The sequence below is a fragment of the Lepidochelys kempii genome, chromosome 3 (assembly GCF_965140285.1).
Source record: "Lepidochelys kempii isolate rLepKem1 chromosome 3, rLepKem1.hap1, whole genome shotgun sequence".
Classification (NCBI taxonomy): Eukaryota; Metazoa; Chordata; order Testudines; family Cheloniidae; genus Lepidochelys; species Lepidochelys kempii.
The window spans coordinates 49045636-49073091 of record NC_136382.1 but is presented as its reverse complement, the minus strand read 5'-3'; the positions used below and the strand labels follow the sequence as shown (position 1 = coordinate 49073091).

Below are 27456 nucleotides of genomic sequence, written 5' to 3'. Positions count from 1 at the left end.
TGAGCCTGGGCGCAAGACTAATCCTCCTTGCACCCACCCACTAATTGTATTAACTTAGAGCTCCCAGATCCCACTGGATGGTCCAAGACAGTGTTAAACTGGGACCTAAGGTCTGAGTCCCATTGCTTTCCTGTGTGCTTGACTCAGGTCCTGGAAGTCCTCCGGGTGTATCCCAGAGTTCCCTGCGGCAGAACAGCAGCACTGCAGGCAGCCAGAGCAGTGACTGGAAGTGCCATTATTGCTTGGCCAAGCGCGCTCCTCATTCCTGCTCCTCTCGTGGTGGTAGCTCCAGCTCCTCCTGGCTGCTGTGCAGAACTTGCCCTGAGCAGGGAGCAAAGCTGACAAGTGGGAGGCAACTCCCAGCTGCTAGGACGCTGGGGTCCATCGCTTCTTTGGCTGTGCTGAGCCAAAAGCTCCGCTGCTTCCCCCTCCCTGCAGGGGAGCCACTTGGTTCCTGCTCCACTCTGTCCCTTGCTCCCGGACCCCCCTGGGGCTGTGTGTGCAGAAGGACCTGGACTGTATGCACTGTCAGGGTGGTGAGTGGGAGCCAGCCCCAAAACCTCCCCACAGCCTCCCCTGGTAGTGGCTCTGGCTCCACCTTGCTGTGAGGAAATTTGGGGGCTGGCTCTCACTCACCTCCCTGGCAGTGCATGCAGTCCGGGTGCTCCTGCACACACAGCCCCCTGGAGGGCAAGGGGGGGGGCAGAGAGCGGAGCAGGGACCAAGCGGCTGCCCTGCAGGGAGTGGGAGCAGCCAGGATGTTGGGGGTCGCCCTCCTCCCGTGCTGAGCTGGGAGCTCTTCTCCCTCTCTCTGGAGGGCAGCTGCTTGGTCCCACTCCATTCTCTGGCCCTTGCTCCTGGCCCACCCTGGGGCTATGTGTGCAGAGGTGTCTGGGCAGCATGTACTGTAAGGGCAGAGAGTGGGAGCTAGCCCCAAAACTTCCCTGCAGCCTCCCTGGGAATCCTTTATCCCTGCCTGCCGGGGTGCAGCAGGAGCAGGTATAAGGTTCCCTGGGGTGTGCTGGAGCACACTGTACTGCACCAGACTGGTGTGTGTGTTTTTCCTCTGTTTTTCCATGTTTACTTTGACTCATGCCTGTGCACTGCAGTGTGGACAACAGAGCCCTAGGTTCGAGCATGGGTCAGAAAATTCTTAACTGAGGGTTAAAATGCAATGTAGATGATCAAGCCCAGGGTTCCCTGACCGGACTTGAGTCCCACTTACCCGAGGCTTACATTGCTGTGTAGCATATCCTAAAAGTCTTGTATTTGGTTGCTGGAGTTCCCCTGGTGCAGATCAAAGACAGCTGTATGGCTGCTTTCTAAGGGCCCATTTGTAAGCCCTGGTGTAAAGGGCATGCCAGGGGTAGGACTGGTGAATGTAGAGATGTGTTAGAGGTGAGACCATAATGTACAGTATTGCTCAGATAAGATTCTGAACAGCACCGTGGTTCACACAGCAGCGTGGGGATGCTGCTGTAACATAGACAAGCTTCCAAGGTGGTCTAAATTATGCTGGGGGCCACTCCACTGGAGCAGCCCAGGATCAGGCAAGTCCTGGGCTGTGAATTCTGTGCTGCCCCTCTTAGAGGCGCAGCACAAAATCTCACCTTCAGTGTTTATTCATAGATAGGAGTTGACAATAGACTATATGTACTTTACTGTTAATGCTTTTATTTTTTCTCTGGGACCAGTGAGAATTTTGTATCTGTGAGTTTTTGGTGACTATGGATTGTGTAGTTATGTTTGTACTACATTGTATGTAATCTCTGTTTTACTACCACACAGAATGTCTTGTAAAATATTCAGATCAATAAAAAGTAAAAAGCCCAAACCCTCGATTGTTTGCCGCTTTGATCAATGTAATATGCAAACTGGGCTACAGAGGATGAAGGTCTGAAAGAATGACTTAAGACTCAGAGATGGAAAGCTGAATTTTGAAGTGGTAGCTACAGAAGAAACAATTGAAACCCCTCTCCCAGATCGAAATATGCCCCCTCCAGCGCTACACTTAAGTGAATAAAAATAATTTTCTTATTATGTTTCAGATGTATTTACTGCCTGCTCACCTGCAGCCCCACTGTGATTCCCCAGAATCCCCTATCCAAGGCCAGAATTTTCATGGCATGGTGCCTCTGTCTAAGTAGAATATCTGTGAAACCCTGATTTTGTTTAGTGATACAAGTTATTAACATGTGCTGGTTGATATGATATTGAATTAGTTTCCAAGGTATCTGTTAGATTGTAAACTCTTTGGAGCCCGGCCCATTGTTTGGTTATAGTCTTAGCGTTATATATTATCTAGTACAGATGGCCCCTCCAGTCCATAAATAGGGCCTCTTGGCACCACTGCAATACAAACAATGAATAACAATTGAATAATATATTCAGCAAAGCATTTCTGATAAACTTTAGAACTATTTGAATAGAGCAAAATACACCTGGAGAATAAATTATGTGACAAAAACCAGTAAATTTGTCAATACCTTTCATTAATATTATATGACTAACTCTATTTGGTAAGGGGTTCCTTCTAATAATGAAACATAAATTTGGCTCATGGTGAACTTTCAGTCTGTGAAAACATGTAACAGTGTTTCTGTCACTTTCTGAAAGGTTTATAGATAATGCTTTGTAGACTGTGATAGTTTGTAACCGCATATAGTTTTTGTTACACAGTATCTAGATTTATGTAGATATTACTGTTCTTGCATTGTTAAGGCATACATTGTAATTAAGTTAGGGAGAAGAAAGCAGTTAACAGAAGACTGAATTCTGCAATAATCTACTAGATCTGAAAATGAAAAACATCTAAAGCAGAGGTGGGCAAACTACAGCCCACAGGACCCTCCTGCCTGGCCCCTGAGCTCCTGGCCCGGGAGGCTAGACCCTGGCTCCTCCCCTGCTGTCCTCCCTCCCCTGCAGCTTCAGCTCACTGCGCCGCCGGCGCAATGCTCTGGGAGGCTGGGCTGCGAGCTCCTGGGGCAGTGCAGCTGCAGAGCCCGGCCTGACCCGGTGCTGTGCGGTGGCGTGGCTGGCTCCAGCCGGGCAGCGCGGCTGTAGCACCGCCAGCCACCGGTGTTCCATGCAGCGCGGTGAGAGGGCAGGGAGCAGGGGGGGTTGGATAGAGAGCAGGGGAGTTCGGGGTGGTGGTCAGGGGGCGGGGGTGTGGACAGGGGTTGCGGAGGTTAGAGGGTGGGGAACAGGGGGGTTGAATGGGGGCAGGGGTCCCGGGGGGGCAGTCAGGAAGGGGGGGCTTGGATGGGGTGATGGGTGGCAGTCAGGGGCAGGGGTTCTTGGGGCGGTCAGGGGACAGGGAGAAGGGGTGGTTGGATGGGGCAGGGGTTCTGGGGGGCCTTCAGGAATGAGAGAAGGGATTGAATGGGGCAGCAGGGGGCAATCATGGGCGGAGGTTCCAGAGGCGGTCAGGGGACAGGGAGCAGGAGGGTGGATGGGGCAGGGGTCCCGGGGGGGCTGTCAGAGAACAGGGAGGGTTGGATGGGGCAGGAGTCCGGGGGGGCGGGGCGTCAGGGTAAGAAGCAGCTGGGGGGGAGGGGGCAGGCCATGCCTGGCTGTTTGGGGAGACACAGCCTCCCCTAACCGGCCCACTATACAATTTCCAAAATCCGATGTGGCCCTTAGGCCAAAAAGTTTGCCTGCTCCTGATCTAAAGTGAAGTAGGGACCCCCTATAGGTTGCTCTCAGAAGGTGGCTGGAAACATAGTGAGTTTGCACTTGGTTTGGTATGCCCTATGGTTTTGGAGTGTGGTGATGCCCTGGTGAGCAGCTGTCCTCCCAGCCCTCTCCCTGGCTCCCTAGTCATGGTTCCAGTTCCTCATGGAGCTCTCACAAGAAGAGCTTCCATGAGGCTGGAGGAGAATGCTGAGGAGCCAGTTTCCCATGCCTGTGGAAAATGAGAGGAGAATTTTGACCTACAGATTTTATTATTCGGGTACTTTGTGGCAATCCTACTCTATCACTTTTAACCCAACTGTAACAAGGACAGTTACAGCGCTAAAACAAAAATCCTTATACCACAATGCATCACAGTTAAAAATAAAATATTCCAGCATTAGTAACATATTTTTTTTAATTGAATGCAAAATGCCATGCAAATAAACATGGCCACTCAGTTTATGATAGTGCTTTGAAGACTGCTTGAGGCATCAAGAAGGCCTAGTGGCTTGAAACACTGGGGTGTGAATCTTTGATACAATTCATCTTGTCGCTGCAATAACAAGATCTTTGGCACAATATAACAGCTCTGATAATGCCTAATCAATATTTCACATAAATTTAAAAGGTGGTGTGAGTCACAGGTATGTAGTATTGATGCCGAAAAACAACACAGATGTGTCTGTTCCATTGGGCCTTTATGTGAATTGACTTTTTAGTGGTTGACAGTGATGTAGGAGAATGTGGACCTTTGGGAGGATATTTCTTTCCAAAAGTCCTAACGTAAGGTCAATAGTTTTGTCCCTCATTAAAGAGATTTTCTCCAAAAATCTCTACTCTTATTGACTTACATAGTGTCATATAGGTCTCACTTTCTATTAAACTCTATTTGTTTTGAATGACACCTGAAAACATTGTAATAGAAATTGGTGACTTCATTAAAAACAGGGACAGGTTTAGTATTTTTAGACCATACCTATATATATATTAACTGAGAATAATGCTAATCATTATTAATAGCGCCTATATGGCATTTTTATCAGTAGATCTCAAATTGCTTTATGAAAGAAGTCTGTGGAGTGGGCTAAGAGCAGGAGAAACTACACCTGGAAGGATGGTGTTTCTCGATGACATAATCCCCTCCTCAAAAACACGGGTCTTTAACACGTAAATTAATGCAAATCCTGTCAGTATTATCTTATCCAAGTAGCAGGGGTTTCCCTATCATAGCACTAGAAAATCTTGTTGAAGCACAGAACTTCTGACCCTGTGTCTTTTGGATGTCCTGAGATCTGTGCAGAACTTGAGATCCACTGATGTTGGGGGCTGAACCCTGTGGAAGTTCAAGTCTTATGCTTTTAATTCATATGAAGGGGACAAAATGGCTTTGTAATAGGAAGACTAAATAATGTAGACTCTATAATAGACATATTCATCAAATTAGTCTGTTACTGATTTTGAGGATGTTAAATCTTCTCTCTTTTCTTCCCTTAACTTACTTGCCCTGTGTGGTCTGACTAGAATGAGAAGTCTGGTTGTGCTGCTATGTAAATAAAGAGTACTTTTGTATTTTGTAAAATTTATACAAGGATATGAAAGGATCTCCATATTGGGCAACTGTATCAATATGAACATATATATGAAAGATAATTTTGAGATGACTTTAGTTTCTGTTACTGCAATGACAGAGACACATATTGAAATACATTTGGGAGGCAGGCTTGATTTTTTTTTAAAGACTTACCAAAAGCTATGCTTCTGAAAAACAACTGAATTAAGATCTTTGCTTAAAATTGGCTTCTTGGTGCAATTGTTTAGCTTTTGCCCCATCATTCTCCTAATTAAAGCATCATCTGTATTTGGAAATAACTGTTTTGTGATTCCTGCAAAATAAAGAGATGACATTTATGGGATCTTCAGATCAGGGCCAAATCAGGGAAAATATTAAGTGTATGATCCAAGTTACATTATTTGGGCTTATGAAATTTAAACATCCAAAAGAGACTTATTCTACTCTTTTCTGTATTTGGCCTCTTTGCTCCCCTTGCCTGGTTTACCAATTTCCGGTCTGGTTTTCTCCTTCCATATTGCCAGTCCTGCTCTAACTTTGTTGGGTAACTCAGAAGGAAGTCCCATGACCTTGATGACTTCCTGTACTATATACTTCCTATATATACTCTGCCTTTCTTCCTTTATCTCTGTTCTCTTCCTGGCCAATTAATCCTAATCCTACCCTCTTATCCACTCTCATGACAGCTCTTCACCACCTTGGTCTCTACTTACTTCTTCCTCTTCCATTTCTGTTCCTCCTGCTCTGTGTGCTCAGGAGCTGACTGACTTCTCTGAATGCAGCACTCACATGACCCAGCAGGAGCTCTCTACTTCCTGCTCCCCTGACTACCTCATCATCCTCATGTCCGCCTTTGATTTTATCTTCTTTTAACCATGTGTCCCACTATGAAATCTTCTAGCTTCTATTTTCCTGAAAACTCTTTGATTGGCCAGCTTGTTCCTATCACCTCACACATCCTAAAACATCTGACTTGCTCCTCGTTCCTTCTCTGTCTCTTATCAGTTGCTCTCGCTATTTTGACTCCTTCCCATCTGCATTCAGTCATATTGTTTCCCCTCACCTAACGAAATCCTCCTTTGACTCCCGGTCTCTTTCTATAGTCTCGCCTTTATTTTTGAGCTGCTTGTCATCATCTTTCTTGCCACTTCCCTATTTGGGGTCAGTGACTTTATAATCTTCTTCCAAAGTTCATGATTTTATGCCAGGCTGTCAGGCAGATTGATCTCTCTGAGGTACATTGATATTCAGTCCACATACTGAGTCTTTGTTCTCCCCCTTGGTCACCTTCCAGCCACAATTATTTCAGGAGCCATCCTACTGATATAACTCTTCGGGTTCTGCTGGATATGCCCATACTAAAATAGCCTAGTCTCCCTCAACTTGTCTTCAACTGGAGCAACTCACATTAAGCCCCTTCTAAGCTCATTTTGTTTCCTATCACAGTGTTCAACCATTTGACCATCTCAACGTCTTCGTTTCCGTGGTGGGGAGCATGCTAATTTCCTTTTCTGTGGCTGTCCAAGTCTCTGTTCTGTACATTAAGGTGGGTTGAATTACATTTTATACACTCTACCTTTTAGATAAGAACAGCCATACTGGGTCAGACCAAAGGTCCATCTAGCCCAGTATCTTGTCTTTCGACAGTGGCCAATGCCAGGTGCCCCAGTGGGAATGAATAGAACAAGTGACCCATCCCATCGCCCATTCCCAGCTTCTGGCAAATAGAGGCTAGGGACACCATCCCTGCTCATCCAGGCTAATAGCCATTGATGGACCTATCCTCCATGAATTTATCTAGTTCTTTTTCGAACCCTGTTATAGTCTTGGCCTTCACAACAACCTTTGGCAAAGAATTCCTTTTAACTTTATTGGCATCTTTTTGTCATAGAGAACTGGGGTCAGTGCCTGCCATTTGCAACATGCAGCTTTAGTACAATGCCTAGCATCTTTCAGGAAAGAACCAGAGTCAGCCATTGATCCTAGGAATTTAAATTTTTTCACCCTTCTAAGCTCTCTGCCTGTGATATCCTTTAAGGTGGGTCCTCCCTCCTCAGGCATTCTCTACTGTAGCTCTATTTAGCTTTGACTCTGGAACTGATTCCATCATACGTATCCTGGATAAGATGGACATATCCTTCTGGCACACTTCTCCATGATTGTACACTTTTTCTAGGTTCACAAAGACCTTACCCAGTGACCATCTCTTTTCTCTGAACTTCTCCATGAGGATTCATAGTGCAAATATAACATCAATTGTGCTCTTTCCCAGCATGTATCCATGCTGACTCATCCAAACCATTCCACATATCTTCAAGCTGCTTGTATAGCTGTCTATTCCCAGTGCCTTCATTCCCTCTCCTCCACCCCCTTTTACAATTCCCTCCTGTTTGACTTCTGCCCACTCCATTCCACTGAACCTGCCCTCACAACAGTCACTAATAATCTTTCCCATTCCAAGTCCAAGGTCTGTTCTCCAAACTCACTCTGCTCAAACTTTGCTGCTTTTAACATAATCAAATACCCACCTTTTCGTAACACACTCTCTTCCTTGGGCATGCTTAGCTGTCATTTTCTTCTTACCTGTTTGACTGCTCCTTCGGTGTTGCATTTGGTAGGTCCCCCATCTCCTCTCCCCAATGTGCTGGTGATTCTTAGGGGTCTATCCTTTGTCCTCTCCCCTCCTGGCCCTCTCCCCCCACCCACTGGCACTTGGAAAATGGATGAGGTCACCAAGACCTCTCCTCTTACCTCTGTTGATGGCTCCTCAATCTACCCACCCTATCTGTCCAGGCTTGCATCTCTTCCTAGCTCTCTGATACTTCAAGAATGGCCTCATGTTTTTTAAAAACAAAACATGGAAAAGACCTTCTAAATCTTTCCTCCTACAAACACACTTTCTCTATCACTTTTGACAGCTCCAACTTCCCTGTCACCGAGTGCTAAAATCAAATAAACAAACAAACTTTGGAGTTATCTTTAGCTGCTCTTTTCTTCTTCTCAACTAAAACTAGGCAATTCCCTTATCTTGTCATTCCTCCCTCTATAACACTTCTAAAATTTACCCTTTCCTCTCCACATGTGCTGCCAAAATGCTCATTCATGCCATGTCTCTATCTCATCTGCGCTACTATAACCTCTTTCTCTCTTCCCAGATTGCTTCTCCCTACTTCAGTCTAGCCACCACTTGACAGCTAAAATAACCTTCCTCTCCTGCTATTAGAACCAGGTCACTCCCTCAAGTCTCTTCACTACCTCCCTCTCTCTTTTGGCATACATTTCAAACTCCTTGTCCTCCCTTTTTAAAATGACAACCAGCTCTGCCCTGCCTACATCTCACTGCCTGTTGCTAACCATCTTTCCATCCTACACTTAAAAGAAACAAGGTAGGACAAATAGTTAATCTCCTGCTCCCTCTCACACATTTGGGTCTTTTTTTTCCACATTACTCCTTAAACCTGAAATGAACCACCCTTTCATGGGCACCAACCATCTTCTGTCTTTAAACCCTTCTATTAAGCCCTACTTTGTTTGTCTTGCTTTCCATTCCTGTGCCTCACCCAATCTTAACCTCTTTCAAAATATCAGAACTTATCACGTTCACTCACTAAAGAATATAGCTGGCATTATTTATATTTATATACACTCTTGTCTTCTCTTTGCCTACCCTTTCCTTTGTCCATTATCTTCAGTCTATGTTTGACTACTTTAGGTGGTATTTTTAGTTTCTGTAGAACACCATGCAATATTACAGTGCTATATAAATGTTTAATAATAAATATTAATAATCCAAAATCCACATAATAGGAACAGAAGATATTTTGCTTTTTACTGATTCTTCATTTTTAACAGTAATGAGATAAATGTGAAAAGACCAAAACAAATAAAAATGAATTAGTAACATGAATGTGGCAGTTCAAAGTGTGATGAAAAATGAGACACAGTGCCATATCAAGTAATATAAACTAGTCATCACCTATGATTTCCTGAACTTCATTCTGATTCATTGCTGGTTTTGCTGCTTTATCCTTCGAAGAGGAGGATTTTGCACCTGTCAGACTATGCGTGGCCATGTATTCGTGTGTATAAAGGGCTTGCATCAAATCATTTATAAACTTTTGAGGCTTGCTCTTGTTACAAAGGGCAATCTGCCATTTTTCAATCTTGAACTGAAAAATACAATAGTCATAGACATGACTGTTCTAATCCTCACAAAATACAACCAAATATAATCATACTTTTCTTAAATTTTTTCCCCAACATTTTAACATTTTCAAAAGCAGCATCTACACCAGTGTACTCAAAACTGGGTGCCCAGTTGTGTGCACATCTAATTTTGGAACTGCACATATAAAATACATTTTGCAGATACAAGGGAGGGGCCAGATTGTGGCGCCTTACTCATGCTGGTGAACGTTTTCTCAAGCAGGCTCATTGGTTTCAATGGAACTACTTGCCTCCGTAAATGCTCACCAATGTTAGCAAGAGCTCCAAAATCTGGACCTAGGCTATTAGCTATCTAATGCACCTACTGTTTACATGTAGAAATCAGAGTACCCTGAGCATGTGGGCAAGATTCACCAGCCAGATACCCAGGAAAGAATTCTCTGTAGTAACTCAGATCCCACCCCATTTAACATCCCATCACAGGCCATTGGGCCTATTTACCATGAATAGTTAAAGATCAATTAATTGCCAAAATCATGTTATCCCATCATACCATCTCTTCTATAAATTTATAGAATTTAATCTTGAAGCCAGATAGGTCTTTTGCCCTCACTGCTTCCCTTGGAAGGCTGTTCCAGAACTTACCTCCTCTGATGCTTAGAAACCTTTGTCTCATTTCAAGTCTAAACTTCCCGATGGCCAGTTTATATCCATTTGTTCTTGTGTCCACATTGGTACTGAGCTTAAATACCTCCCTGGTATTTATCCCTCTGATATATTTATAGAGAGCAATCATATCTCCCCTCAGCCTTCTTTTGGTTAGGCTAAACAAGCCAAGCTCCTTGAGTCTCCTTTCATAAGGCAGGTTTTCCATTCCTCGGATCATCCTAGTAGCCCTTCTCTGTACCTGTTCCAGTTTGAATTCATCCTTCTTAAACATGGGAGACCAGAACTGCACACAGTATTCCAGGTGAGGTCTCACCAGTGCCTTGTATAACGGTACTAACACCTCCTTATCTCTACTGGAAATACCTCGCCTGATGCATCCCAAGACCGCATTAGCTTTTTTCACGGCCATATCACATTGGCGGCTCATAGTCATCCTGTGGTCAACCAATACTCCAAGGTCCTTCTCATCCTCTGTTACTTCTAATTGATGCGTCCCCAGCTATAACTAAAATTCTTTTTATTAATCCCTAAATGCATGACCTTACACTTCTCACTATTAAATTTCATCCTATTACTATTACTCCAGTTTACAAGGTCATCCAGATCCTCCTGTACGATATCCCGGTCCTTTTCTAAATTGGCAATACTTCCCAGCTTTGTATCATCTGCAAATTTTATTAGCACACTCCCACTTTTTGTGCCGAGGTCAGTAATAAAACGATTAAATAAGATTGGTCTCAAAACTGATCCCCGAGGAACTCCATTGGTAACCTCCCTCCAGCCTGACGGTTCACCTTTCAGTATGACCCGCTGTAGTCTCCCCTTTAACCAATTCCTTATCCACCTTTCAATTTTCATATTGATCCCCATCTTTTCCAATTTAACTAATAATTCCCCATGTGGCACCATATCAAACACATTACTGAAATCTAGGTAAATTAGATCCACTGCATTTCCTTTGTCTAAAAAAATCTGTTACTTTCTCAAAGAAGGAGATCAGGTTGGTTTGGCACGATCTACTTTTTGTAAAACCATGTAGTATTTTGTCCCATTTACTATTGACCTCAATGTCCTTAACTACTTTCTCCTTCAAATTTTTTTCCAAGACCTTGCATACTACAGATGTCAAACTAACAGGCCTGTAGTTACCCGGATCACTTTTTTTTCCTTTCTTAAAAATAGGAACTATGTTAGCAATTCTCCAGTCATACGGTACAACCCCTGAGTTTACAGACTCATTAAAAATTCTTGCTAATGGGCTTGCAATTTCATGTGCCAATTCCTTTAATATTCTTGGATGAAGATTATCTGGGCCCCCTGATTTAGTCCCATTAAGCTGTTCGGGAGTTTTGCTTCTACCTCAGATATGGTAATATCTACCTCCATATCCTCATTCCCATTTGTCATGCTACCATTATCCCTAAGATCCTCATTAGCCTCATTAAAGACTGAGGCAAAGTATTTATTCAGATATTGGGCCATGCCTAGATTATCCTTAACCGCCATTCCATCCTCAGTGTTTAGCAGTCCCACTTTTTCTTTCTTTGTTTTCTTCTTATTTATATGGCTATAGAACCTTTTACTATTGGTTTTAATTCCCTTTGCAAGGTCCAACTCTACTTGACTTTTAGCCTTTCTCACTTTATCCCTACATGTTCTGACCTCAATAAGGTAGCTTTCTTTGCTGATTTCTCCCATCTTCCACTCCCTGTATACTTTCTTCTTTTTCTTAATCACCTCTCTGAGATGCTTGCTCATCCAGCTTGGTCTACAACTCCTGCCTATGAATTTTTTCCCCTTTCTTGGGATATAGGCCTCTGATAGCTTCTGCAGTTTTGACTTGAAGTAATTCCAGGCCTCCTCTGCCTTTAGATCCATAAATTCTTCAGTCCAATCCACTTCCCTAACTAATTTCCTTAATTTTTGAAAATCAGCCCTTTTGAAATAAAAAACCCTAGTCGCAGATTTTTTTTTGTTTATCCTTCCATTCAGTTTGAACTGAATTAGCTCATGATCACTTGAACCAAGGTTGTCCCCTACAACCATTTATTCTATGAGGTCCTCACTACTCACCAAATCAAATCTAAAATGGCATCCCCTCTAGTCGGTTCAGCAACTACTTGATGAAGGAATCATCAGCTATCGCATCTAGGAAAATCTGAGCCCTATTATTATTATTAGCACTTGTCCTCCAGTCTATATCTGGGAAGTTAAAGTCTCCCATGATCATACAGTTTCCATTTGTATTTACTTCATTAAAAACATTAAAGAGGGCTCTTTCCATATCCAAATTAGATCCCGGCGGTCTATAGCACACCCCAGGCACTATCACAGGGGAGGCTCTTATAGTTTTCTTCCCCAATGTGATTTTTGCCCAGACGGACTTGGTCTTATCCATTCCATTGCTTCTTATTTCTTTACATTCTACCTCATCATTGATATATAACGTTACTCCACCACCTTTACCTTTATTTCTGTCTTTCCTAAACAGCACATACCCCTCAATACCTGTAGTCCAGTCGTGACGACTATTCCACCATGGTTCTGTTCTCCCTAGAATATCTGGTTTCACTTCCTGCACCAGTAGCTCTAGTTCCTCCGGTTTGTTACCGAGGCTCCTCGCATTGGTGTAAAAACATCTTCATTTTTGCTGTTTGGCCCCACTCACATTCTTTACACAATTAGGCACAGACATTCTACAGCCAGTATGACCTATTAGACTGGTATCCACCCTGCCCTTTCTCCTTATGTCCATTCTCCTACCCAGGGCTGTGTCCTTTCTTACTTTGTTTTCTTCCCTCTCCATACTAAAATCCGATGTGGAGATCACCTGGACATCTCCCAACCATCTCTTCTAAATTCCTAGTTTAAAGCTCTCTTAATCAGTTGTGCCAGCCTCCATCCTTGAAGTCTATTTCCTTCCCTACTCAGATGAAGTCCATCCCGAGAGAACTGTCCTCTGTCCATGAATGCCTCCCAGTGGCCATACTTCCCAAAGCCCTTCTTATAGCACCACTACCTGAGCCATCCGTTGATAGTCATAATCTTGTCACACCTTTGTTGCCCTTCTCTAGGAACAGGCAGAATCCCCTGAAGATCACCTGAGCCTTGATTTCCTTAAGCGTCTTCCCCAACCTGGCATAGTCTCCCTTGATACGTTCTAGCGAGAATCTACCGGTATAATTTGTTCCCACATGAAGGACGATCAGTGGATTCTTTTGCACTTTCTTTAGGATCCTCTTCAACCTCAGGTCCACATCCCGTATCTTAGCACCTGGAAGACAGCATACCCTTCTATTCTCTGGATCAGCTCTGGTTACAGGACTGTCCATTTTTCTCAGTAAGGAGTCCCCGATCACGTAGACCTGCCTTTTCCTGGTGACGGTGCAATTCTCTGGTCTATCCCCTGTTCCCTCTGGCTGCAAGTTTTTTCCATTTCTATTCTCCCTTGTAATCCTCTTCAACACATCCTGTATCTTCCAGGGGCTCATATTTGGCATAGTCTCCATTGACTCTTCCCCTTTTCCTGTAGGACTAGCTGCTCTTCTCTTCTTCCTTGCCCTTCCACCTTCAGTGACCACCTGCTGAGCCCCTTCTTCATTTTCCAACTTTGCAAACCTGTTCTTGAGCTCTATTTCTCCTTCACTAGCCTGTCTTTTCCTCTGCCTGGTTCTCTTAGTCACATGCTTCCACTGTCCATTTTCTTCACCCAGCAGTATTCCCTCAGAGTTCTTCAGTCCTGCTTCCATCTGCAAGTCTGAGCTTTTCCCTTCAGCCTCCTCATGTCTTTGCTCCATAATCTGCTCGGACCCCCTTCTAAACTCAACCAGACTTTCCACCTGCATCTCCAATCCTCTGATCTTTTCTTCCATCAGCTCTATCAGGCGGCACTATGCAGATGAAACTCTTTCCAGGTACCCCCTCCAGGATCATGTACATACCGCAGCTTCCACATCCAGTCATCTTCATTGTGTCTTCCACTACATGGGTCACCCCCACTGCTGCCTCTGTATCTGTCATAGCCTTCTCACCTAATCCTGTTAATCTGGGAAACACAAACCACACCAAAATACCAGCACCAACAGCAAAAACAAACCCCAAACAAGCACCGCAATGCAAACTCCCCTTTCAACCGCTCTGTTTGCTGGCTCTCGTGCCGCTGCAGCTGTTTATGCCACTGCCTGACTGGCTGGCTACCTTTATAGGACCCCTAGTCAGAGAAGCCCCACTCCCTAATCAGGGCTCAGCTTCTCTCCCAGCACATTTTGTACATAACAGTTGTCATATTTAATAAAATTGTCATCTCTTAATAGTTTTGAATGGATTTTTCCTGATTTAGGGACATGTGAAATACAATCCATACAACTGATCTGTATGGATTGGCATGACTCAGTACATAGAAACGTTTATGTAAATTATGAATGCAGAAACTAATGGAGTTATTCTTTAATTAAATCTTTAAATTGATATTTTTCCTGTATAGATTCTGTGCCTGTGATCTCTTGATAATGCTCTATTACTATAATGGAACATCTGGGACCCAGGTCGCTCCATCCAAAATCAGAGTAACTCCAATTAACTTCTGGCCAATCTCTTTAACATGGACAGAAAGACACCCTTTCCCCCTCATTTATTTATTTATTTATTATTTTAAAAAGAAAGATTTAGACCTTCTTTCATAACTTTAAGGTCATATTTTCCCCTCAGCTGTTTGAAGTCAATCAAAGTCCCCCATGCACAGCCAAGCATAGGATTTATTGAAATTGAATTGAAAAGCATTTCATACTGATCCATGCTCTCCTCACCCAAAGACATGAAAATCTAATGAAGTCAAGGGAGTTGCAAAATTGCACCTGAGGGCTCACTGTGATTCACTATGTCTAATGGGAAACCTCTCACACACAAAAGGATAATGATTATTTATTAATAAATTTCTCAACTTTCCTAATTACTGTCTGATAATAAAATTATCATTACTGAGGTTTACTTTTCTTTACATAGTCTCAATAAATGTTGCAATATATCAACTTTTATTTCACTCTTATTGCTGAAATAAGCTTTCAGCTAACCTGTTTCTCAGGCTGTTGCTCCTCTTCTTCCATGTTCAATGCTATCGGTGAATTGGAGTTACTGTGGATAGTTGCATATGAATCTGATAAAGAACTGTTTGATGCTTTCCAGACAGTGTGTGAATGAATACTGGAGGCAGATGTGGTCACTCCCCCTTTGAGCAGGGCCTCAGCCATACCTACCAGTTCCTCAAAATGTGTGACTGCCTGTGGCAACACTGAAATTAGAAAGAGTAATCACTAAGAATAGCCACTGATGCTACTAAACTTTGGTTTAGTTTCATGTATACAGGTATTTTTGTAACCAAACTCTTGTCACAGTAGTCAAAAGAACAGGACTTGCAGTCTCCTTCTAGACCAACCCCAGCAATCAGCAGAGATATCATTAGAATGCTGCTTCCTTTTTTTAAAATTCCTTCCCTGCCCTGTCATCAAATGAACCCCACAATGGAGATCAGGCTTCCAGCATAAGCAACGTGCTAGCTGTCTGTGGATTGATAAAAGGAGCCATTGGTTAACACATGCCCACCGTAATGCTGACCTGGCTGTTTTTCTTACACTGTTTTCTCAAAATATGTACAGCACTACAAGATTGAAGAGTATGGGCGAAATTCACAATAGTTAGAAGCAGGTCCAATTCTATTCACTAGAATGGAGGTATGTCTGGCTGCATTTGACCTTTTATTTCTTGTTATAAGAAATCCGTGAAAATGTCCCCTTATTTGGTCAACATATTATTTACACAGATGAGCTTTTCTGGAGTGAGTCCATTACAGAGATTACATTCAGTGGAGTGGCAAAGCATGATCTAATGAAACACTGTAAGAGATAAAGAGGAAGCAAAAAGCACAGTAATTAAACTAATAGAAATTATACAGCAAAGGGGAAATGTAAGCATTCAAGAGGAAAGTAGAAATTGACCTAGCAATTTAAATGCAATGGACAGATATTAACAGTCTTTTACTGGACCAATTTCTGTTGGAGAGAGAGTAAGCTCTCTCTGGGTAAGCGCAAAACTTGTCTCTCTCACCAACAGAAGCTGGTCCAATAAAAGATATTACCTCACCCACTTTGTCTCTCTACTATCCTGGGACCAATACGGCTACACCACTCTATTAACAATATCCGATTCAACCTAAAATATTAACAATAGCAGATATTAACAATATCAGATTCAACCTGAAAAAATCCTACTGATACATTTAGAGAAAAACAATCCAGAACACAAAGGTCAAATGGGTGAGGGAAGACTGAAACAAAGTAACAATGAGAGAGGACTAGGCAGACAATGAACTGAATTGAATATGTGCTTGCAGCATCATATGGTGACCAAGGGGAAAAAAAAGCAATGTTATACTGGGTTGTACATTCGGTGGCATCATGTTACTGATAAGGCAGGTGACAGACCCTATTTAAGGAACATTTGTTCATTTACATTTTGAGTGCTGCATACAGTTTTGGCTGCCCATATTAAGAAAACAACAATGAATTGAAGAGGGATCTAGAGAAGGCCAACTAAGGTGACTAAAGGCTTGGTTAAAAGAGCTAAATGGATATAAATTGGTTAAAAGATTACAAGGCGTCACTTAGAAATAACTGATGATTTTCAAAAGGAAGAAATTATTTGGTTCAGGGATGAATAATTAGAAGTTAAGGGATAGAACTAAGTAGGGGAAATTTTAGAATATCAATAATTGCCGAACAATAACATCAGTTAGACTTTGGTCAGTGGAGACCCAGTTGCTGGAGTTATTCAAACTTGACCTACACTTACACAAAGCACATGAAAATGTTCTGTGAGGAACAATCCTGCTGATTTAACCAGTTTTTTTTCCATCTTTAAACTCAATGATCTCACAGTCTCTTTTTAAGTTGATTTCATCTATGGGCCAACTGGAATTAAATGCTGTAGTCATACAGAAATGACTTTTTTTTACTAATTTGGGGCTAGATCTTGACAGATGCTTCAGCACTCACAGTTCTCACGTAAGTGTCCTCACAACAATCAGGACTTTATGTGCTTTCAGTTCTCCTCTTCATCAAAAAGTGTCCATTTCCCCACAGTTTACCTTGAAGCATGACCAGTGACTGCCGTAGGCGACAGTTTTCTCTCATGGTGTCTGTCAGTTTCCTTTTCAGACTTTTTATTTTGGCACGTAGTTCCACTTTGGATAACTGAAACAAGGGCTCCTCATCATCACTACTGCTTTCGCTGTACAGAAAAGCATTTCCAGAATACGGTTCTCTCTGAAAAAAATAAATTGGGCTAAAAAGCAACAACAGAAAATAAAAGTATCTACTATTAAACTGTTTGGCTAAAGGAGGATATTCTCTTTACAAAGACACACAAAATATAAATATGAGTTCACCTTAATAATCAACTTAACTAACATTGATACTGTAATTCAACTAACTGGTTGACTACAATATTAACAATACTTAGCTCTAATACACTACTTTATATCTCCCAAGCACTATATGAACATATACAAAGATAGCATCTTTCATCGGCACTAATTCACTTAAAATTTTAAATAAATTAATTTTTTTTAAATGTGAACCTCAGCTTTGTTGTGCTGCACAGCTGCAAATTACTGATGACAAGATGTTTTACCTGTTTGTTAATTAAAGATGTTTCAAGTTGACTCAGGATGTTGGCAGAGGCAGAGGCCTGTAATGATTTCTTTCTTTTTATACTCTTCATCATTTTCCCCTGAAAATAACCACATGATAACACATTTGCACTCACATAGTGTTTTCTATCAGAAGATTTCATTGTACACTACAAACATTTATTCATTTTGGCCTTACTATGTCTTTTGAGTAGAAAAAATATGTCTGTATCTTTTGTCAGTTCTGAGATCCATGGATTCTCCTGAGTAATTTGCAGATCTCACTCCACGGCAGACTTCAGAAGCCATGACCCTTGCCCACTTTATGGTGTTGTCAGAGCCCTTTCTCATTGGGGATGATGCAGTGTAGGTGCACAATATCCAAAGCTGTGAAGATTCTACATACATTTTATCCTTCTGCAACTTCTGATAAGGATGGAGGGAAGATCTGGACCCGTGTTATCAATTACCCCAACATGTCATTGAGCTAAGGCATGATGTGAAGATTGCCTTTGTCTCCACTGCCAACATACACATACTGAAAAGTCACGAGCAATGCACTGGAACATTATATTTATATTAGGGCATAAAAGTAACAGGTTCACACTTGGGAAAACAACAGAGACTGAAAACCCACCTGCCCTTTGTCCAGGTCACTATCTTCACTCTCTGAGAATATCATCTCAATCCTCTTCCTCTTGCCTTTTCCAACAACTTGTATTTTTGTAATTTCATCCGCCTGCAATATCTTCTGCATCATCTCAACTAGCTCTTGAGGGTCATCTGAAGTGGAGAAAAGAGAAGTCCAAGCAGATGATACTATTCTGCTAGTCAGCTAGCGACATCTGAAATTAAATTGTTATAAATGGGCTGCTTTGCAGATGGACTCACCACTCATGTACACTACTTTTACTAAATGTTTCTCTGTCTTCCTTTCTCCCACAGGCCAGTTAACTAGCACCTGCTCATTTGGTTTCAGGAGTCCTTCTAGTTCACTGTCATCATTGGGAAGATCCTGAATCCATGAAGTCTCTCCAATTTGTAGCGAATTATCATTTACAAAATCGAACAGCGTGAACTTTTTCATTTTAAGGGATTTCCTTGTCACACAGCCACAGCCTGAAGAATTTCATAGGAAAAATAACTGTTATTTCATCATGTCACTGGTGTACATGAAGTTTTATAAACAGATTTTTTTTAAAAATCCAGCCCTCTCCTCCTAGAATCTTACAATCTGAGGGCCTCTCTGTGTGAAAATAACCTGTATAGGGGAAGAGAAAACTAGCCCAGTCTCCTGTGAACTCTTCCTTCAAAAGGGGAGAGGGGAAGAGTTTGCCCAGCATACATACAGCCACAGAAGTGGAAAGAGATTTGGTCTCAATGTGCAGCAGCAATCAAAAAAGCAAACAGAATGTTAGGAACCATAAGGAAAGGGATAGATAATGAGAGATAAAATATCATATTGTCTCCATATAAATCCATGGTACACCCACACCTTGAATTCTGCATGCAGATGTGGTCGCCCCATCTCAAAAAGATATATTAGAATTGGAAAAGGTTCAGTAAAGGGCAACAAAAATTATTAGGGGTATGGAACAGCTTCCACAAGAAGAGAGATTAATAAGACTGGGACTTTTCAGCTTAGAAAAGAGACGACTAAGAGGGGAAATGATAGAGGTCTATAAAATCATGACTGTGTGGAGAAAGTAAATAAGGAAGTGTTATTTACCCCTTCTCATAACACAAGAACATGGGGTCACGAAATGAAATTAATAGGCAGTAGGTTTAAAACAAACAAAAGGAAATATTTCTTCACACCATGCACAGTCAACTTGTGGAACTCTTTGCCAGAGGATGTTTTGAAGGCCAAGACTATAACAGGGTTCAAAAAAGAACAAGGTAAGTTCATGGAGGATAGGTCCATCAGTGGCTATTAGCCAGGATGGGCAGGGATGGTGTCCCTAGCCTCTGTTTGCCAGAAGCTGGGAATGAGTGACAGGGAATGGATCACTTGATGATTACCTGTTCATTGCCTCTGGGGTACCTGGCATTAGCCGCTGTCGGAAGACAGGATACTGGGCTAGATGGACCTTTGGTCTGACACAGTATGGCTGTTCTTATGTTCTCCAAACCTATACACTACAGAGGATCCACTGAAGAAAAGGGGCATTCACACAGAGGATCTCTGCCTCCCCACTACTACCTGGTCTCCTTATCTGTCTGCCACAGACTGACTATTATGCCTGGAGTTTGCCTCACCTTATAGTGTCCTGAATGCAGAGGTAAAACCTCTGTGAGATAATACAGACTCAGAAGGCTTAAAGGTACAAAGATGATAAAAACTTCAGACAGTAGTTTACCCTTGCAACTTGAGGTGTATGTATTGTGTATGCTATTTAAAGGGATGTATGACTAAATGACTATTAATCATCCTTTGGGCAACAAGATGTACAGTACAATTACAGTCATATAGGAGCAACCCAGAACACCAAGGATAAGTGAGTGGATGAAGTCTGACACATCCTGGCAATGGAAAAGTTGACATATATAAGAATTGACAGTCTCAGGACTATTAGACAGTTGGGCTGCCTTTTATGAACTACAGAATAAAAGCTATAAGGAGAACACAGAACCAACATTTGCATTCCCCCCCCCCTTTTTTTTTTTACACTAGACTCTTAAAACAAAGGAAGGAAAGGACTATTTTAATCCTCTTGGCTGTACTGAAAATTCATGGGCGGGGGAAGGGAAGGAACAAAATGCAAACTGAAGTAGTTTGTATTTTAGTTTGTTCTGTTAAAAACAATGTGACATCTAGGCTGAGAAATGGAATAAGAATTAACATCAGTACTCTGTGAAGAGTTTATCAGTAGTACTGTATAGGACTGGGTTGTACTTCTATTTTACATTTTTTCAAGGAAGTGCAATTTCATGAGATTATATTTTCTTTAATATGAATGCAAAGTACTCCACTTAGGAAGGAACAATCAATTGCACACACACAAAATGGGAAATGATTGCCTAGGAGGGAGTACTGCAGAAAGGGATCTGGGAGTCATAGTGGATCACAAGCTATATATGTGTAACAGTGTAACACTGTTGCCAAAAAAAAAAAAAAAAGCAAACATCATTCTGGGATGTATCAGCAAAAATATTGTAAGCAGGACACGAGAAGTAATTCTTCCACTCTACTCTGCATGATAAGGCCTCAGCTGGAGCATTGTGTCCAGTTCTGGGTGCAACATTTCAGGAAAGATTTGGACCAATTGGAGAAAGTCAAGAGGAGAGCAACAAAAATGATTAAAGGTCTAGAAAACATGACCTATGAGGGAAGATTGAAAAAATTGAGCTTGTTTAGTCTGGAGAAGAGGAGACAGACAGTTTTCAAGTACATAAAAGGTTGTTATAAGGAGGAGGGTGAAAAATTATTCTCCTTAACCTCTGAGAATAGGACAAGAAGCAGTGGGGTTAAATTGCACCAAGGGAGGTTTAGGTTGGACATTAGGAAAAACTTCCCCATTGTCAGGATTTGTTAAGCACTGGAACAAATTGCCTAGGGAGTTTATGGAATCTTCGTCATTGGAGGATTTTAAGAACAAGTTAAACACTCCTCAGGAATGGTCTAATTATCAGGTAGTCCTGCCTTGAGAGAAGGGCCTGGACTAGATGACCTATTGAGGTCCCTTCCAGTCCTATACTTCTATGATTCTCAGAGCAACTAGAAAGCCCCAGATTATCTGAAAACACCCAAAACTTTACACGTAAAGTCTGGGGAAAAGGAATCCCCAAGTCATGAATCACTAGGATCCTGATTCTGCCTCCCTTACACACGCTGAGTAGTTCTTTAGTCCACAAGAAGGAATCACTCAACATTGGTGTAGGTGGCAGAATTGAGTGCTCAGGTTGTGCTCCTGCTCCCAGTGAAGTTTTGCCATTGACTTCAATAGGAACAGATGAAGTCCAAAATTCACACTAAAATCAGGCCAATGGAATAGAATCATAGAATCATAGAAGGTTAGGGTTGGAAGGGGTAGAAATTTGGTCAAAGTGAGATATACGAAGTGCAAGGTTTAAAAGAGGTCTGAGTACATGTGCATGCTCTGACAAACCCACCCTGCCCGACAGGGATAATTAGAGCTTTATCACAGCCGTCATGGACTCTGTCGTTTATCATTATTTTAAAAAAATCTGTGACTTCTGAGGATTTTTGCAAGTGGTGGGTGGATATGAGAGTAAACAACTGAACCTATTTCACTGAGAGCCTGCCAACTTAAAAACATGGGACTCTGATAGAAATTAGAAAATAATATTCAGGGCTAGAGATTTGGCACACAGTCATGGATTGCATGACTCCTCTGGTTTTGGGGGGAGAAGTCACAAAGCTTTCACGGCTGCTTTAAAAGGCATCTGTGCTGTGCTGCTGCTTCTGCTGCTTTTGCAGAGGCTGAGGCAAGAAAGCAGTGCTGAAGAGGTGGCAGAGGCTCTCTAGCATCCCTCTGCTGCTACTGCAGCACTGAATCAGCATGCAGTCCAGCTGTTTTAAATATATTAGACATGAAATGGTTTAAATCAGTCTTATTGCAACATAAAGGACACGGAGTAAAATAACACAACCTTGGATTTCTTTGGTATTTTTCTTTCCACCCACTCATCTCTTCACACAATTTACTGTGACAAGCTAGAGACCCTCAGGGATAAATACCTACCTGTCTGTTGGCATCTTCTTGAGAAAGTAATTAAAGTGGTTGGAAAGGTAGAACGAAATGTCTGTAATGAAGAAAAGAAAAAGTCCAAGATCCTCCACTTATAGAAGGAAACATCAGGGCCAGTCTTGCAGTTCTTTCACGTGCAAAACTCTCACTGGGGTCAGTAAAAACAACAAGGAGTCCGGTGGCACCTTAAAGACTAACAGATTTATTTGGGCTTAAGCTTTTGTGGGTAAAAAACCCACTTCTTCAGATGGAGTCAGTGGGTGTCTTGCTTGAGTAAGGACTGGATGATAGGATGCATCATCTCCAGGAGATGTTCTCTGACAAAACAGATCACCACAAATGTAAAACAAATGTGTACACATCCTGATTAGGGCATCTAGTTGCTGCTTGGGCAGAATAAGACAGAATAATAGTAAAAACTGCCAAAATTTTTCATTTTAAAAAAATGCTGAAATGTGACATTTTGACAATTTATAAACTTTTTTTCCCCAAAACTTTTTCTAAATGGGAGATTTGTTGAAATGGATCTTTTCCAGCAAACAGTTTTAGTTTCAATGAATCAGCATTATCCAATGAAAAAATGTTTAGTCAATAAACTCCAACCAGCTCAACTCATAAGCCTGCACTGTAGAAGAGGGCAGCTTTATAATCTGATCCAGCCTTCAGTAGCTCCATTGGTATAGAGCTCCAGAAAGAGGCTATTTATGCATCTCCCAGCTGACTTAGACCTGTGGTTCTCAAACTTTTGTATTGGTGACCCCTTTCACACAGCAAGCCTCTGTGTGCAACCCCCCTTATACATTAAAAACACATTTTTTTTATATTTGACACGACAGGTAGTCCTCGACTTTATGATGTTCGAGTTACGACAAACAGCACTTACGGCGTTTATAAATTGTCATTGTGGTTTGACTTTACAACGTTGGTTTTGACTTTACAATGCTCAATCTGATATTGTTCCTCTGGGAAATGACATTTTCGACTTAAGACGTGATTTTCAGGAACCAATTGTGTCATAAGTCTGAGGACTGCCTGCTGGAGGTGAAGCGGGGTTTGGGAGTGGAGCCTGACAGCTTGCGACCCCCACGTAATAACCTCATGACCCCCTGAGGGGTCACAACTGCCAGTTTTAGAACCCCTGCCTTAGACTGTCCCATCCTGACAGGGTCCTGGCCACTTTTGAGGCTGTACCAGCTAAGTCCAGTGCCACCATTTCTGCTGGACTTTCTGCTTTTGGAGCCTGGCGTTTAGAATTTATCAGTGTAGAATGAATCTGGTCTTGTGTTCTCAATCTTTTTTTTCTCTGCTTTGGGAGGCTTTATGTCAGAGTCCTGACATTGAGAGTTTTGGTGGATTAAATCATTTTAACTGGGAGAGATGTAATTGTTCACTAATATTACAGTGTGGAGTTACTAACTACAGAAGGGGGTTTTGTACCATTTATTAAAATCCACACTTGCAGGCTTTTGTAAGCAAGATACTTTACAACTGCCAGATTCTCCATCTGAAAACACAAGCTACCCATTTCAGATCTATTGTTCCTTACATTTATTGTTTATTTCTCTTGAGAGACCCACATCTATCCCTAGTTTCTCTGAAATCAGATAGCCTGTAGAAGAAGAAAAAAGGTGGAAGCAGCCATTTACATGCTGTGTTGAGGAAACATATATTAATTGGATCCCTAATTTTTGCAGACATGCTCACATCTCACATCCTGAACAGACATTAAATATACAATTTTGCACATAGGATACTGTTACTAAGCAACCAGGAAAGCCAGAATAAGACAAATAAATACAAAAGTCTTTGTAAAGACATCTCCCTCCCTGTGGCTGACACAGTCTGGTCCAGCTCCATTCAGCAGGAGAGCTGGCAGATACCACGATGAGATCACTACTTCTTTTTCCTCTCAGTAAACGTAAAGTATTACAAATTTACAACATGAGATTTTAGCCACTCACTGAATCTGAGTCTGTTCTCCCTGAAGTCAGTGAGAGCTTTGCTATTGATTTCAACAGAAACAAGATCAGGCCCACAATATACAATCCTGTACTGTATACCTGTTTCCTATATTTCCAGGATTAATGCCTAGAAAGAAAAGACTAAAATCATGGTATTGTAGTGAAACGTGATCATTCTGAAATTCATACATACTACAGTTGTTAACATTTTATATTCACTGCCTTCTGGGTCCAGCCTTTACTAATCCCAGTTCTCACTGGAAAGTCCCTCCGCTAACCAGTTATCAGCAGAAAGGGAGGAAGCTGGGTCTGCTGCAGCCAAAACCACTTCACTCCACACTAGGACACTGGTCCTATTTACAGAGTTTGGTTTTCATTGCTTTTTAAACTGAATTTCCCAAGAAAATTAAAGATATGGGTGCAAAATACCTTGGACTAAAATAAAAACTCAAGAGAATTTAAATGGTCTCATAACAAATTTATAATTAAAAATAAGGCCTTATTAACTATTTTATTTTTCCAGTTCTATGGTCTAATTCTGTTCCCACTGAAGTCAGTGTGAGATTTTATCATTGACTTCAGAGGGAGAAGAATTAGGCCTTTCATGAGGAATGCAGAAGTGCAGTTATTGCTCAAGAGCTTATAGAGTGATATCATAGTCATTTTATGGGAAAGAATGACTTATGTAGAAGCAAAATCCACAGCTCTCAGGAAAGGTTTACAGAGCCCAGACTTCCCAGAAAAAACAGAGATATTGTGTTGCATATTTAGCTGTAAAATTAGGGGGAAATCTTTCAGAATATCACTACAGAACTTTAAAGTTTGTGTAGATACATTTAAAATTACCCCATATCCACTATCCCAGGGTTTCTCAAACTGGGGGTCGGAACCCCTCAGGGGGTCGCGAGGGTATTACCTGGGGGGTCACAAGCTGTCAGTCTCCACCCCAAACCCCACTTTGCCTCCAGCATTTATAATGGTATTAAATATATAAAAAAGTGTTTTTAATTTATAAGTGGGGTCGCACTCAGGCTTCCTATGGGAAAGGGGTCACCAGTACAAAAGTTTTAGAACTACCGCACTACCCCATATCCACTTTCTCTACATAAAAGAATAAATCAGACATCAGAAATTGTAACATACAAAAGCCAGTAGGAGAACACTTTAATCTTCCTGGACATTCTATAATAGATTTAAAAGTAGTCATTTTTCAACAAAAAAACTTCAAAAACAGACTTCAAAGAGAAACTGCAGAACTACAATTCATTTGCAAATTTAACATTATAAATTCGGGCTTGAATAGGGACTGGGAGTAGCTGGCTCACTACAAAAGCAATTTTCCCTCTCTTGGTGTTGACACCTCCTCATCAATTATTGGGAGTGGTCCACATCCACCCTGATTGAACTGGCCCTGTCAGCACGGTACCGTACCACTTGTACGGTAACTCCCTTCTCTTCATGTGCCAGTATATTTATGGCTGCATCTGTAATTTTCATTTCATGCATCTGAAGAAGTGGGTTTTTTACCCACAAAAGCTTATGCCCAAATAAATCTGTTAGTCTTTAAGGTGCCACCGGACTCCTCGTTGTTTTTATGGATACAGACTAACACGGCTACCCCTCTGATATTTAGCAGGGGGTATAACAGTGAAGTAAATTTTCAGGGCAATGTGTGAGGGAAAATTCTTACTATCAGTATCTATCAACTGTACTTCTCCATAACTTAATTATAATGGATGGTTAGTCTGGTATAACTGGCTGTGAAAAATTTTGAGATACTTCTGTGTGAACTGATGCTATTCTCAGTAAGCCATATTATCTTATTTACACAGGTAGGCTCACTGATTTCAGAGTCCCATTGGCATTTGAAGTCTGCAGGGTTTGGCCTATACCTTGTACTGGTTGTCAAAAATCTCCTTGAGGAATCTGTGCGATGATTATTATTTTTCACTGGAGTTTCCTGCATGCTGTGGGCTTCAGCAACCTAGAAATACCTTGAAATATTAATAACTCCTAAGTATATTAATGTCCACCACAAGTACAATTCTGTTTTTAATTATAAGGTTGAAGGATTTTCTTTGAAAATGCTCTAGTTCCTTCACAAACCATCTATCTTCTTTTGTAATCCTGAGAGATGACAAAGGAAAAATAATGGATTTACTAAGCAGAACTATTTAGTAGCTCAAGGATTATAACAATATTTTAAAATTAGTAATTCATTTAGCTAACAGCTCAATATGTTGTGCAGACTCACAGAGACTGTGGAGATGCCTTTACTGAACTCAGAGGTTTACTTTCATTAGTCGACTTTCAAAGAAACTATCAAGCAAAACTAGTAACACTACAAAGAAAGGGATGTAGTACATTATCTTAGTTCTGCATACTGGATAAATATCTTAAATAAATAGATATTTGACAGCTCTATGATGGTATGTCTACAGTCATGTCTACAAGTTCAACATGTATTTGCTCAGGCACAAATTGACAAGGCCATCACAAATACCACATGGCAATGGGTACAGACTGGCAACCAGAGTAACATTGTGAATAGGAGTGTGCAGATGTTCCTTCCAAAGTTCTTCCAGTGGAAGGGCAATGTCACCAGGAGAAGTTTAACCACAGCCAAAATCAGGCACAAGATATAAACTTAGCACTTGCTCTGAAAAATGGCCAATCAAGAGCCATTTCTCTAAACTACCTGTTATAGTATCTGTTCTGGAAAGATGAATAAAAGGCTGAAGAAAACATCAAAACATCTTTCCACACCCTACTAACATTAAAATTTGTCTGGTAAGAACCTATGACGAGACTTTCTGAGGGAGTTTAATGCTGGTACAGACTAAATACAGTGCTTACCTCCATCTTTCATATCCCACTACAAAATATAGGTGCTCAAATAGTATGGTGATGACTGCAGTACAAGAATATACATAGAACAGAATATTCTAAATGGCCCAACCCTGTTTTTACATGACAACAGACGCTATCCTATTTTGCTGAGCTACTCCATTTTAAAGCTTT

At 41.6% G+C, this 27456-nt stretch overlaps 1 protein-coding gene across 7 annotated transcripts in view; it reads right to left on the bottom strand.

The window, feature by feature from the left end:
- Positions 1-27456, bottom strand: part of BEND6 (BEN domain containing 6) — a 42220-nt gene that overhangs the window by 5659 nt on the left and 9105 nt on the right. For 3 of the 7 annotated variants that reach the window (XM_073336309.2, XM_073336308.2, XM_073336310.2), the window contains exons 2-8: positions 18654-18881; positions 18400-18545; positions 17765-17863; positions 17220-17397; positions 15151-15368; positions 9222-9414; positions 5420-5558 (exon numbers count right to left, since the gene is read on the bottom strand). In XM_073336309.2, the coding sequence (XP_073192410.1) occupies positions 5420-5558; positions 9222-9414; positions 15151-15368; positions 17220-17397; positions 17765-17863; positions 18400-18545; positions 18654-18849 (1169 nt within the window). In that variant the 5' untranslated portion in view covers positions 18850-18881. Of the gene's footprint in view, positions 1-671; positions 2350-5419; positions 5559-9221; positions 9415-15150; positions 15369-17219; positions 17398-17764; positions 17864-18399; positions 18546-18653; positions 18882-22468; positions 22666-27456 lie in introns of those variants that run through there. The other 4 variants (XM_073336313.2, XM_073336304.2, XM_073336311.1 and 1 more) reach the window with 4 other exon arrangements.